General features: G+C 51.8%; 2 protein-coding genes across 2 annotated transcripts; both read right to left on the bottom strand.

Annotated features, from left to right (window-relative positions):
* Positions 1–963: 963 nt before the first annotated feature.
* Positions 964–6,650, bottom strand: FIBRA_05297 (uncharacterized protein; the record flags this gene model as incomplete). Its single annotated transcript, XM_012327068.1, has 16 exons — positions 964–976; positions 1,032–1,084; positions 1,137–1,425; positions 1,478–1,500; positions 1,553–1,657; positions 1,713–1,738; positions 1,797–1,902; positions 1,956–2,197; positions 2,248–2,457; positions 2,509–2,715; positions 2,772–2,861; positions 2,909–3,393; positions 3,700–5,237; positions 5,290–5,427; positions 5,479–5,607; positions 5,658–6,650. The coding sequence occupies 16 exons, from the start codon at positions 6,648–6,650 to the stop codon at positions 964–966; spliced, it is 4,647 nt and encodes a 1,548-aa protein (XP_012182458.1).
* A 491-nt stretch (positions 6,651–7,141) lies between these two features.
* On the bottom strand, positions 7,142–13,469 carry FIBRA_05298 (uncharacterized protein; the record flags this gene model as incomplete). Its single annotated transcript, XM_012327069.1, has 29 exons — positions 7,142–7,453; positions 7,508–7,600; positions 7,651–7,749; positions 7,791–7,970; positions 8,024–8,460; positions 8,516–8,601; positions 9,213–9,366; positions 9,421–9,509; positions 9,567–9,646; positions 9,738–9,880; positions 9,933–9,950; positions 10,012–10,053; positions 10,110–10,194; positions 10,245–10,401; positions 10,452–10,544; positions 10,596–10,675; positions 10,728–10,743; positions 10,794–10,903; positions 10,953–11,017; positions 11,068–11,201; positions 11,253–11,278; positions 11,340–11,447; positions 11,502–11,534; positions 11,591–11,746; positions 11,798–12,304; positions 12,360–12,423; positions 12,477–12,595; positions 12,652–12,821; positions 12,932–13,469. The coding sequence occupies 29 exons, from the start codon at positions 13,467–13,469 to the stop codon at positions 7,142–7,144; spliced, it is 4,194 nt and encodes a 1,397-aa protein (XP_012182459.1).
* Between the last annotated feature and the right edge of the window lie 870 nt (positions 13,470–14,339).

Raw genomic sequence — 14,339 nt, forward strand, 5'->3', positions numbered from 1 at the left:
CATGTTTAGGCTTTTGTAACGCAACCTTGCCATTCCTCTCCATGTAAATTCTACATGTCATGAAAAATCCCTATCATACAATTATTCATTCAATCGCCATTTGTGGACGACGGATGGGGCTCCACAATAATCTCAAACAATCGACCTTCGAGTATTCTTATTTCAATGAGCCGCTACGGGCCACGGCGTGTAGCTATAAGTGGACCCCTTCGTCCTCATTCATTACGGCTGCAGATGGAGACGGCGCATCCGAGGAAAACTGTTGAGCGAAAGAATCTCCTACTGTATGAGGTCGATCATTCTGATGCGGCCACGAGGGGCCACCGACGACCGCGGCTGGGAGAATTACTGGATCATAATGGCTACTGAGACCAATCCCTCTTTCACTCAGGGCCATTTTCAGTATCGTTATTCTCTCTTCCTGAGAGCCACTGTCCAAGTCCGTGAGGGATGAAGAGAAACAACCAGTTCTGGCACTTACATGACGACCTCATTCTCTTCTATCGCTTTGGCGAACTCAGGATCTGGATCCGAATCTGCGACTTCCTGTAGCTCTTCTTGCGTTCTTTTGAGATGCGAAAGAGAATTCTGGAGACGAGATATCTCTGCAAATTCCTGTTACCAGAGAGACATGGTGCCATAGTGTGCTTTGCAACCTTCTGTTAACGTTGAGATATCCATCATCATAGCTTCCTCCAATGTGAAGGGTTGGTCGTATCGTGGGCTATATTCCATGGTCAGGAATTTGTGAAACAGTGGGAAGCTGCTAATGAGCAGAGGGGCTGTGAGGCGCGTTAACAGCAGCAACACTAGTAGCGGTGTATTATGTAAGTAAGCATCTCTAAAAAGTACAGCGCCGCGGTGTCCAAGCTGAGAACTGTATGCATAATAGATACATTGCAGAAATGCGTATGGAAAGCGAACGGGCGTATGGAAGGACAGTGATACGGGAGTGCGGAGGAGCTATACACCCAGTCTAGAACAACAATCAGCGCACACTCGGATAATAGAGGATGGTGCGTTTCACGCACTTCTTCTTGCTAGATTCATACACAACGTAGGATATGGAGACGGCTGGCACAACCTGTCGTTCCCCTTAACATAGGGCGCGAGGTCCGGAGAAAGCGACAACGTACCTTCGCCAACGTCGGAAGCAATCCACGGTAAAACCCTCGCCATCCATCCCGAGCATAAGTCTTACGTACTACGTCCATAATGCCAGAATATCGTTGCGGATGCCCAGAAGACCCAGAGGCCTGCAAGCGTGTCCGGACGAGATTTAGCGGATAGACACTAGTCGCACCAATGCTTCCAGAGACGCTGCCGAAGGCGAGTAAGGCGAGCACTCCGGGCTCATCTTTTCGTGTTGATCGCAGGTACGCGAGCTTGAGAGCCTCAAAGGTGCTCATATCAATAGCTGAATACCTGGAGGAAGTATCAGACAACATTGCATTATTGAAAACAGCGTACCACATACGGGAATACACCGACTAATCCGATCTGCACTGCGATCAGTAAAAAGTCCAAATCATGGGAGTATAAGTTGACTTACGGTCAACCCGCGATAAAAAGCTCTAATTCCACCCAGCGCCCACACTCTACGAGCCGCGGATAGCAACGTCCGTTTGTGCTCACCTGTACTGCTCATCATTTGAGTCTATCACACCTGTGAGCTGCCATGAAGTTTCATTAAGATTAGCTCGCGGACACACCTTCAATGTCTCTATTGGATATATACCTAGCGATAGAAATATACTGTCACCAAGATCCATAAGGTAGATGCCATGACGACGTACTTAGTTGACTGCTAATTCCACCCATTCCTCCGGAGAGGAAACGACTGACACCGCTGATTTCTCGGGGGTCGTCGACATGGTCCCAGTATTTAGCAAACATCCGTTTCTGGCGGTCATATTCATTGACAATTAATCTATTATATGGTGGAAATGACTGACGGATGATTCATAAGCTAGAAACTTGATCGCTGACTCCGGGAGAATCTTTGCGACAGACAACCCGTTACCAGTCCAAAACGCCCGTACGCCACCCTCCGCATATATGCGGGCGACAGCACTACCGATCGCTTTGACGCCTCGAACGGGAGCTTTGGAGTCCAGCGCTACTCCTCCAAGATCTGGAGGTCGTGTAATCAGGAATATCTTGAGACGGTCAAATGGAGCAGTGCATGTTCTCGAAACTGAGAATGGCGTCATTGTCTTGGAAGCATAATTCGGCTATAAAACTTACCACCACCAGCAAAGCCCCCCGCGAGGAGAAACTTCGCAGCTGTGGATCCCTCAAGCCAGTGGTGTTCACTCCCGTCTTCTATAGCATCCTCCTCCGACTCATATTCGTCGTCGTCTGGGGTATCATGGTCTACGGGAATACTTGCATGCTCTTCCGCTTGTAATGGTGGCCTTGAGGAGGACATATCTTCCGCACTGAGACTAACATCACCTTAGGAATAGTTGGTATCAAGCCATTCACGTCTGAACTAGACGCATTCACCTTCCATAGTAACACGAGCTGCACCCCGCGCTTGATCATCCGTCGCTCTCCGTACTTCGTAGTATCTGAAGATCTCCGAGGGCGATGCTCTCCGGGGCAGCAGCAGAAAAAAATCTCTGAACTCCGCAAAGCTAACGGCGTGTGCGTGGGGGGAGAGTGTGAGGAATGTCATAAAATCGGCTATGGTGGATGTGGATAAGTGGACACCTAAAAACCTTTATTATCAGAAACGAAGCAAAGTCGGATATAAACGTATGATTCACCAGCTTTCTGCAAAGCTTCTATGAGCTCTTGAGTATCGAGGCGACCATTGCCGTCAACATCCAGCTCGTCATTGAAGATATGCCACAGCTCTACGAATATCAGTCATCACTTCAATAGAGAATTCTTACTAGCGTACCAGCTTCCTTAGCATCGGCATACTTCAAAAATTCACTCCACGAGCAACTGCGGTGGAGAAATCCTCGCGTGTGTGCACCGCATCGACCGCATAACTCCGCCTCATACATCTCTTGCAGCTTCCTCGCACCTTCTGGTGTCAATACGCCATCTGACTTGACAGGATACGCCTCTGCGACGCAGTCGTCGAGCTCGGTTTCAGGACTGGTCCGCTTCGGTAGTCGCGACCATAGTTTGCGCAACCGCCGCTCGCGTCGCTCCGGGCCCTCCTGCGCTCGAAATTCTTGCAAATTATGGGGGATAGTGTGATATTCCAGTGGGTCGGATCGAAGCCGAGGGATGTACGAGCGGTCTTGCGCGCCAGATAGGCTGGCCTCAAAGACGTCCCGGTTGGAAGGGCTCATGGACACGAAAGACTCGACGTGGTCACCCTTGAGATGGAGCGGACGGGAGTAGGAGATGTCTATGGCGGGTGAAGGGGTCGTGCTAGTGTTTGCACATGGCGCAGGAGCGATGAGCTGTTAAAGCGACAGTGGAGTCGCCAATGTGGTCGTACATATCCGGGTCATGCAGGCAGACGCACTCGCACTCTGACGGACCTGATTGGCTCACGCCGCCGGGATCTCAGACACGGCTCTTTTAGTCGACACTGCATACGCCTGTCACAGTGCTCATTGAATCATCATCACGGTACGCTTCTAGACATACTTCCGGGTGGACTAGAGTCAAGTGCAGCACCCCAGGGGCGAACACTACAGGTAAACATTTTCGAGACGGCTACGACTGATATACCAAAGCGAGGCAAAATCTGGTACACCGGGAAGCTCCAGATAGATGAACGCGGTCGGAATCCTTCTCCACCCATCATCAGTAGAACGATAGTGACGGGAAAGTCCAATCAAAGTACTATCCTGCGCAGGCACCTCATTTCTCTCCAACAGGTAAGCTGCGATTTGCTTGGGTAAGCCTGGGTTTGATCCGTCTTCCGCAGGGATATAGTGGAATATGCCCAATGCATAATACCTGGACTCGGTACGAAATGGGTAATCTCCCGAGTCGATGTTCACATCGCCGATCTCATGATCTGGGCAGCGAAACTTGAGGCCTTTGACCGGTCGGCCGTCAAATTTGGGTTTATTGGTTATTTCAAGAGGTAGGATGATCAGCGGAACTCGCAACCCCCTGCTGGTAAGCGAGATATCGAGTCGACCTATCTGGACTATGTCAGGGTGTCCCACGTAGCTGGCAGGTGACGCAGGGAGACCACGCGATGCATGATGCTTCGCCGGATGTCCTGCCCAGTTGAGCACTGATGTATCACCGCCAGCTTGCATGATAGCTTCAATGAGCCTAGAAAATGCGCGTTCTCCGCCCTCTCCATATGCAATTTGCAAGCTGACGTCGAATATTCCCATCAGGGAGTAAGCAGCGTCCTCTGCACGAGTAGTCTTCCGTGGCGCAGCCCACGTCATTCGTTTATCAACGTTTTGAGGTGCGGGTGAAAAGTCCTCGATGTCGATCTCGGGAATACCAGTAATCTCGTGTAAAATCGTTAGGATTGGAGTATCCTCTTCTTTGTCGTCCTCTTCTTCTGTGAGCGGCTGCCACTCTTTGTTAAAGAATTTCATTGTTCTAGGTGCGAGAAGTTCCTGCAGGGTCCATCCCCTCAAAAACCACTCGTCCGCCCGCATGTCTTCCATAACGGTGGTCTGACCTAAGTATACAATGCAAATGGTCGAATTCCGGTACCATCGAAACATAGATCGAATTGACTCGTCAAGTTCCGCACTGCTTGTCTTGTCGATGCAGCATGTGTCGGACCACAGGAAATCCAATCCCAGCCGTTTAGCCTCTTCGCAGCAACCAAGTAGTTTCCTGTAACCGAGACTTCTCTCTTCACCAGAAGCAGCGGTCTTCATGGTGCGACGACCTCCCTCTGATTGATTTTGCGATGTGCGTAGACTCCTCTCCATCATATCTTGATACGAAGGCTCTCCTGTGTTTAGCCATCGATGAGATAAGATGCCGTATTTGACCCGGTCTTCGACAAGCATAGATACAGCTTTCTCTCTCGTGTACGGGGGCACACACGACCTCTGTTCCTTGGCAATGACACTTTCACTGATCTCATTTATGCGACCAAGGAAGTGGGACCTTACGAAATCTCGGCCCACAAGTTCCATTGTCGGGAGATGTATGAGACGGATTGGAATTTCATTCGTTGTGTAGCGACCGAGTTCATCGAGGACATCCTGTGCGGCACCTTGGATGTCGCTGTGTGGGACTTTCTGCTGAGGACCCACCAATGCGCTGGCTGGAGAGACCTGGTGCTGTACTATATCCATTGATGAAGACTGTTCGACAATGGGACGAGACACCCACTGGTTCATCACCCTCAGGCTGTTTGGTATTGTTCCAAAAACTGAGAGACTTCTTCCATCGCTGCGGTAGCCCAGAAAAACAGCCATGCTCGCTAACGGGGGAGGAAGTCTCGGCTTCGGCTTTAGCTTTCGATGCTGGCTGTATGCGCTGCTGTTAGCGAGAACAACAAGATAGACAATGAAATTTCACTTTTTGAAGATGCTCGTGAGACATTGCCGAAGGAGGTGCCTGGGATGGATCACGTTCTGGACCAATTTGCCGCTTCGAAGACAAGGAGTTCATTGTTGTGGACTTGAAACCTGAAGGTACGGCTTGCGCCTAAGAAGCATAAACAAAACACCAATGAGCATGATCAGTGAGGGACCCACATCTCGGTTATCTTCCAGAGGCTCGAGAGCTGGCAGTGGTCTTGATGAATCAGACCCGTTAGGTATCACATCCCTGATATCCCATAGACATATTTTCTTGTCACCGCAGCCGCTTGCGATGAAACAAGAGTTGGGTGAAAAAGCCATACACTGAATGGGACTGGCATGCCAAAGCACCCGTCCGATCCTCTCGCGAGTAGTCGCATTCCAAAGCCGGATGCGATCTTCTCCGCACACAGCTGCTATGATATTTCCATCTGGCGACACGCTGGCTGATGTCGGCATCCACGTTAAATAGCCACCGAGGGGGTCTCCAATCTGACTACCCGCGTTCAAATCCCAGATACGAATTGTTGCATCGCGAGATGCGGTGATCAAGCGGTGGCCGTCGGGAAACCATGCGACTGTTTGCACAACGTTCTCGTGTCCAGCGAGGGGGCTGATCGCTGCCTCGCCCGTGGAGGTGCTCCAGACCCGGACGGATTTGTCGAACGAGGACACAGCGGCGATTTTACTGCCATCGGGGGAGAACGCAACATGCCCTTCCTGCGTCCAGGATTCGATCTCCATCACCAGCGCGCCGGTCTCTACATCCCATATTCTGACAATCTTGCCAGCTATGGACGCGAGCCTTGTGCCGTCAGGTGAAAAGGCGACACATTTAACCCAATTCGAGTATGCCTGGATCGGCTTTGTCGCCTGAACCCGCGTTGCTGCGTTCCAGATGAGGACTTTACCGTCCCCGCCTCCGCTCGCGAATTTCGTTCCGTCGCGGGAAACAGCAACGGTAAACACAGCAACCTTGTGTCCTCGAAGCGGTTCTCCAATTTGTTCTCCACTCGCCACGTTCCAAAGGCGGATTCTCGATTCATAAGATCCGCTGATGATTGTCTTGCTGTCTGGAAAGAATGCTACACACGTCAAGGGCTCTGCGTCCCCCACAAAGTACCTAGACGGCTTGACGTCGTCAAATTCACTTGTGGCAGGTGGCATCGCTCTATGAGTTTTCACCGTATATTAGTCATGCGTAGTCCCAGGTGAGTCAAAGATAATCTCATCCCAAATTGGGTACAGTCTGGTTATCACTCACCAATTAGTTCGTAAATGAACCAGCCGTTTCACCGTGTGCCATCAAAAGTAGAGAAGACGCCACGGGAGGTCTGCTTGATAATCACATACACGCGACCGTTTGCATGCCTAGAGACGCTGGCCGCATCACCGTAAGAGTTAAATGAATCGATGCTGCTGACGCCCATATATTCATTCAGTTCGTAAGACAATTTTATTCGATGAGATCAAAAGAGTGAGGCGACATACGCGAAAATCGCATACCACAGGAAGTCCTGATCATTACATCCAAGTCCCACGCATATACATCCGAGTAAACCATAGTCGACCATACATCAGAGCCGCCGACAAGTATTTGAATAGTGTCCGAGAAATAACGATAAGGCGCTCAACGCCACATAAGTGCCAAGATAGTTTTATGCCCGGAGAATATGACATATCTTAATACGTAGGTGGAATCCGAGACTCTTGACATCGCCCCATATGCCGAACAACGATCCACAGTGCCGTTTTGACCCGTTTGCAGAAGAGGAACACGATGGTGGCCGCACATATTTCGTTGATTGAGCACCTTGCGACAGGATGGACCGGGTGCGCATGTTCTCCGTGGAGCACATTGCCGACGTCGACGCATGTTCCCTTTGAGAGCCCATAGGGCGACTTATGATGGGGGTCAGCTTCCCGACCGCACCGTTTGGTTGCTGAGCGCCTATCGTATCAAACGTTGCCTGGCAACGAGTTAAGGCACGATAGCTCAAGTACTCGCAGGCGAAGCGGCTTACAGTGCGTTGCTCTGGGTATGGAACGTCGCTGTCCACACGCATACGACGCTCTGGATGATCTCTAGGAAGTGGTGGTGTCGGTGGGCGGTAGTTCTATCCAGCGGAAATGAGCATGCGGCATAGCAGAAAGTCCGAGTGCTTACGCGAGGCAAAGAACGTCTTGAGTGGAAGGACGAGGGCGTTGCGTCGGCACTATCCCCTGAGCTCGGTGTTCCGAAATCTTTAGGGGGTAATGGAGGATGCTGGGATGGTGTACGTTAGCGCAATCGAAAATACTTCCGACCCTACAACTTGCCAGCTCCTCTGGGGTGTCTTGTATTTCCTGTACGGGTGCTATTCGTAGAGAAACTGGATACGTCTGTGGTTTTTCCCATAAAGCGGCGTCCTCATCGGTGAAGATGGTGCCGCGGCGTTTTTCCCGACCTACTATTGCTGCAGCCCTGCGAGCCAATTCTTCTGGGAGCTGCACGATGATGAGCATATACTGACAAGTCCGAGGAAAATAAAATGACTTACTGGAGGCACGTCCTTGTCGGTATGAATGAAAGACAGACGTTTGATATGTGTGCTCAACCTCGATAGCGACGAAGAAGAGTCTGGTAAGTATCTCGGGACGGGCTTCCTCCTGGTCATGTTTCGATGAGACGGCATGTTGACTTGCGGTTTGTGGGGCAGAAGAGAAAGGTATAAGAGCAAAGCCAAAGAGCTGAGCGCCACAAGGATACGTATTGTTTCGAAATATTGCACGAGGATATGTTGCATAAGACCGAAGAGCCCAAGCCCGAAGTCGAGACAGACAGGCACTCCTTGGGCCCTTATATCCGCAGGGACCAGGCTTCTCGAGTTGAAGAAGCCAGTGGCATAGTACAGGCGTGAGTTCGCGATGATATCCACTAAACCGGAGATGAAAGCTGCGTCAGTATAACTTGCTGCCGGGGCATCCACGCACTGACCTGAGCACAGAGGTGCATGGAAGCGCTCGAAGGTGGCCTCGCGGTGTCCGCACACTGATCTCGGCAGCGGAAAGGGGCGAAACCCTACTGCCAAAGGCCACCCACAAAAAAGCGGACGTGTCAAACGCGGTAGCCTCAACCCTACAGACTTCATGGGGTCAGCATCCAGGTCTGCCGGACTCAAGGCGCCATGGGGGCCACATCACGATCAGCACGACGGGTCGAGACCGCCCGGCTAGGATCCTCTTCCGGGATCACGCCCAGGAGAACCGCCGCAGGGTGCTTTGCAGGATAGCGTAGGGCCGCGTGGCGAGCGGAGGCATGTCGTCCCAGTCTAACAGTCAGAGCCAGCGCCTGTTTGTGTCGGGATGATCACGGGAATGTGACTGGACGCGTCCGTGAAGATGTGGCGGCATCGGCTCTATGTTCAAGTTTAGTGACATAGCTAACTTACTATCGACGCGTCCCCGGATCACACAGCTACGCGCTCCCTAGGCCCATTGCTAGGCCCTATGCAGTTGAAAAGAGCATCTCAAGCCATCAATCACACAGAATCCAATTCAACGATATCGAGTCCGTAAGCATAACGCGACATACAGCATAACTACACGACAGCATGGTAGTACAAACAACGAGGATGCATGAATGAAAAGATGCTACATAATAACACAACTGGAACAATTGCAATCCTGGGCACGATGACTCTGCCATCACGTCTCCCCCGCGCCCCTCACGAGAAATACATTACATACGACATGTTCTTGTGAAGCGGCTTGAAGCCTCGCTTGAAGACCTCCAGGTTCTTGTCTGCAGCCTGCTGGTCCACTTGCGTCGCCGAGTCTGAAAAGTCCAACCCGCCCGAGGGATCGTAGTGGTTCTTGGCGCGCGCACAGACGATATCCGCATCTAGACAAGCGGTTAAGAGGGCCGACTACACTTCGCATAAAAGCGGGTACTCACAGTACACAGGCGCGGGGATGGACACAGATCGAGTCGAGCGCGCATAGACGTGGCACAGCGCGAACGATAAAGCCTGCAGACCGTCCGGTCTAGAGGGGCACTCGTGAGCATACATCGCATAAAACGACAATGAGGCAGATACATACGTAAAGTTGTTCTCATCGTGCAGCACACTGTAGTGTGCCGGACGCGATGTTCCAAGCAATGTAGATAACCCCAAACATAGCTGATGTCAGTAATGACACACAGCAGGCAAACAATTGAACTTATCCAGCATGGCTCTGGAGGTACCAGTCTAGCTCGAGAGGATGCGTGACCTCGCGATCGACAACCGTACCCGCCGGACAATTACCGCTACGATCCCTGTCCTCGGCACGCTGAGGGAAGAAGCGAACATGATGCCTCTTGCCGACGACCACTACGGTAATTGTGGGGTTGATCTTCAGGTTTTCGCAGGCCTCTGCGGGGTGGATCAATACAGGGGGGGGCATTTCAAAATCCTTCATACGTACTCTTCAAAAGCGGAAGTTCTGAATCACATACGAAGGCTGTATGTTAGCGACTGTAATAGCCAAGCACTCTATTACTAACCTCGTTCAAGAACCTGCTTGAACTGACCCTCGGATACACCATCTAGCCAAAGCTGACTGTCAGAAAAAGACCAGCGCAAAATACCCCGAAAGACAAACCGCGGTAGAAGATGATCCGTTTCGGTGCCGGATTCGGCTTCTTCTCGCGCGCACTCCGGTATTGCATGTACATTCTCAGCATATGCTAGGAGATTGTCGGCAATGTAAACAATGTCAATGCCACCATATACTCACCTCGCTCATGGCCTCCAGATCCTCAATGAGCTCTTGTCGCGAAGTTTGGACGCGGCAGTCTGCAATGTACTTGGCAGTATCCGAATCCACGTTCGCGACCAGGGCAGTGAAAGAAGGGCGGCCTTCCGCCCCGGGAGCAGGGTGGATGACATCAGCACTGCAAAAAGGTCATCGATTGCGGCGACTATCATCAAGGTCCAGACGTACCCCATGACGATCGTGGGGTTGTGTGGATCAGTGAGAATAGATACAGAGCGCGGCTCCGGGATCGTGTTGATACCACCCAGCTTGACATTCATTCTGAAACTGGGTCAGCTAACGATCGCATACTGGGGGACATTGCGTGCTTACTTGAGGGAGACGTTCGCATAGTACTGGGCCTTTGCCTTCTTACATTTATCCGACTTCATACACTGAGTCGCAACACCAGCCTATTAGGAGGGTTTAACATGCACCGTCTTCAGCAAAAGGCAAGAAACATACAGTAATATCACCAAAACTATGAATGAATTCAGCAAGTAGAACATCACTTGCAACTAGACTACTCACTGTTTGATGGCTGTATAGATGTCAGCACCATTCTCGGGAAGGATTGCTACAATCAATTGGGGAAAACCTCCAGACTTCTGGTTGCACTCGGCACCAGCAGCTTTCAATTGCTGTACGCGAGGCTCAGCAATTTCCCGAACGCACAACTGAGATACTTACATCAGCAATACGGCCTTGGCCATTCTCCCAGCGAACAACTGGTCTCTCGTCGGTAAACCCCATGCCTAAGGAAGTTTATGATCTCCTAACCTGTATGCTAAAGACAATTGCTTACCTGCTTGCTTGCATGCCGACCTTAGTCCTTCGATCATTTCCCTCGCATGTTGGTCTGTGAAGCGCTGTTGGCGTTCGTAAACGACGACGACCCACCGGTCGACCCTTGCGGGGCTCCAGAACTTTTTATCGATCCTAGTCGGAAATTGTCAGAACACAACTGCAGATAGACAGCTGCAGGCTCACATATTCCACGCGCCATCACGAGGTTGCTGATCAAAAAAAGTTACATGAATTGACGCGCCGATTGGATTGCAAACGGCAACGGCTCACTATGGTCGGTTGTCTGGAGCCGGCTCCGTATTTGAGAGTGGGCGGCTGGAGAACCCGAGCTTGAATGGAGAGAGGCGCAGCATCGGGTGCCACCATGAGGCCAAATGACTGGTAAATGGGGCGATCAAAAAGTGCAATGAGTGACGCTGGGCGTGTACTCACTCTCACATATTCCGACTGGCCGTAGGAAAGAACCTAGATTAATGCGGGATTAAGCAACGTGGAGAATGTACGATTCTGTGATTACTTACACCCAAGCCGTTTGCAATGCTCTGCAAACGCTCAGGGGGCTTCTTCGTCGCGAAGTCGAGAACGTCCTTCGTCTTCTCAGGGGGCACTTGTTTGCGCATAATTTGTCCCTTGGGAACCTCACACAACTCCAGTGGGATCAAGGCACCATTTCCAACCTACAAGGAGTGAGCATTACAAGGACATTGAAGACTAGCTTCGAGACTCACCTCCACACAGATCACATCAGGGAACTGCAAGCGATAGTTGTACGTACGCTGGAAATACTGTGCCACTGTCATTGTCCCTCCCTCTCGCATAGTGAATGTGAGCGCCGTGGCACCAGCGGAGGTTAGTTTCTTGACAACTCGAGGTGTGTTCCGCGCCTGCTGAGCCTGACCAGGCGACTTTGTGATGACCCGGACTCCACTCAAGAAGCGCTGCAGGCGAACACGTTCGCGATCCGGGAAACCGCGCGAGGGTGCAAGGACATTGGGATCATTCTTGCCGAAGAAAGCAAGACAAAGGCCCAGGAGGGGACCATCTTTGTACATGGTGCCAGTGCTGATATCCACATTGATCAGCATCTTCCCGACCGCGGGACGAACCGACTGGAAGTATCCTCTCCAGAGGATAATCCCACCGCCGATGTCCTTCGTCTCGCGGTCGGTGAAGAAGCTTCGCACGTTGAATGGAAACTTCAGAGATGGCTCCTGTCGGATCACGACATTGAGCGCCTGGGCGATCAATGTTAGACTGCGTTCGAAATTAAATGAGCAGCATCGATCATACCGTGATGGCCGTCAGTACTGTGTTATCATGCGACTGTTTCCCTTCGAGGAAGCGGGCAAGAACCCTGCATCCGCCATTAGCACCAGAGGCCTCGAAGAGCAGTAAATATATGCGCACTCAGGATTGATCTTAGCGACCCAGGTCAAACGGATTTTGTATACTTTGGGGCCGCGGCCTCTAGGAGCTGTGCCAGTTGTGCCACTCGAAGACACGGGATCACCAAGAGAGACATCGAACTGTGGCATTTCGATCAGCTGTGCTGTGGACGCATTCAAACAAAAAATCACCCTACTTCCTGGCTGTTACTGTCTCCAAATGGAAGCTCGCGCGCGGCAAACATATTCTTGCGGCCGTCATAAACGGCGCGTGGAGTGAATATCTGCGGTGCGACGACCCGCTGCAAGCGATCGACCAGCTCCATGTTTAGCCTTGCGGGGAGGGTCTTTTCATCGGGATAAATCACTGCATGATCGTTAGCGCCACACGAGTGGGTCGATGGAGTGCAACGTACCGACTGTGTCATGATAAGGTGAGACCGGAGCATCATGAGGACAACATAAAGAATGACGCACCGTCATAGTGGTGAATGATGGCGTCGGGGATTTTGACCGCGAAGTGATTGGTCTGCAAAGTGATAGGCCTACCGGCAGTACCGAAAGCAGTGCGTTTCACGCCGATGGTGGTGACATGGGCGTTGGTCGACGGCAGACCTACCGTAGGGGCGCCGCCACGTATAGCGGGACCGCCACCCCTGGCAGGAGGGCCGCCTCGACCTCGTCCAGCTGGTGGATTTCCTCTGGGAGGCATGTAGAAAAAGAAGAGCTTTGTAGGTAGGGAAGTGTGTAGTAGGGGAGGCTGGAGAGGCCGTGGAGGGGGAAAAGAGAGACGAGGGAAGAAGGGGGTATCAGGGCTCTTATAAGGGGAGAAGAAGGGACAGCTGACGGAGGTTATGGCTGCTTTGTGCCATGCGCTGAGCCTGAGGATCGATGGCCGCGCCCTTCCACTTGTTGATTCTTGTTGACGCGTTCGCGCGCCCACTTTGGCCTTTGCTTTGACCGTCGTCGTCGATTGTCCGGATCCCTCTGCCCTCGCTTTGTGGCCCTCGACCATCGCGCTCTAGATCTTGCAGCTTCTGCGCAGGCCGGATGAATCCACATGTGGCTGCCGTCCTGACTCGAGTATGTGCTTATCTGGGACAACGTGAGAATACAACTCTGGATGTTCATCGTATTACTTGAAGATACCAGCTGCGCATACTTCGGACTCTGACTGCGCCTTGTCCCTGTGATCTTCCAACTTCGACACGTTGGCAAACTGCTCGACGCACAGTCTGCACAGTCCAGTCGCTATCAGCAGATGATGCCTCCGCAGTGGCTCGTATTCCTTCGAACACGTAAGATTGACGGAGCAAACAAATCGGCCGCGATTGAATATGTCATTTAGGAGGCAGATAACACACCGTGCTGTGGCTTCTCCATTCACTCGGTATCCCGCGAGTCCGTCTCAGCCAATATCAGCGAACTGAGGGCTGGGGCTGGTTACCCGCCACACCCTTACTATTACCCCCGAACTCTGTACATGACACGTTTGTCGTGGTCTCACTGGATGCCGGATGATCTCGCAAGCGTATGTCATTAACCCGGCTGGAGGACTTTGTGGACCAGTATGGCCTTGGGCCATAGCCCAAATGCATGGAGGCGCCACTACATCGCGATGATGTCATTTGTCGCGCTCGCGTCGGTGATGCGCCCATGATCTGTTTGCTCAATTTGGTTCTCGAGTTTCCGCGTCTGGCTATCAGCTTCACGTCTGGACGTGTCATATCATTCACCAGTCGCCATCGACTTGTAAATAGTCTTTTGCCCGTGGGTCCCAACTCGACCTCTCCCTTTCTCCATTTCCTGCAGGCTTTGGCTGGACCAGGTTGTCTTGTCTTTTGCTGGCAACCTTCGATATTTGGCAAGCAGAACTTGTATGTAT

This window comes from Fibroporia radiculosa (assembly GCF_000313525.1).
Source record: "Fibroporia radiculosa TFFH 294 genomic supercontigs, scaffold4111, whole genome shotgun sequence".
Taxonomy (NCBI): domain Eukaryota; kingdom Fungi; phylum Basidiomycota; class Agaricomycetes; order Polyporales; family Fibroporiaceae; genus Fibroporia; species Fibroporia radiculosa.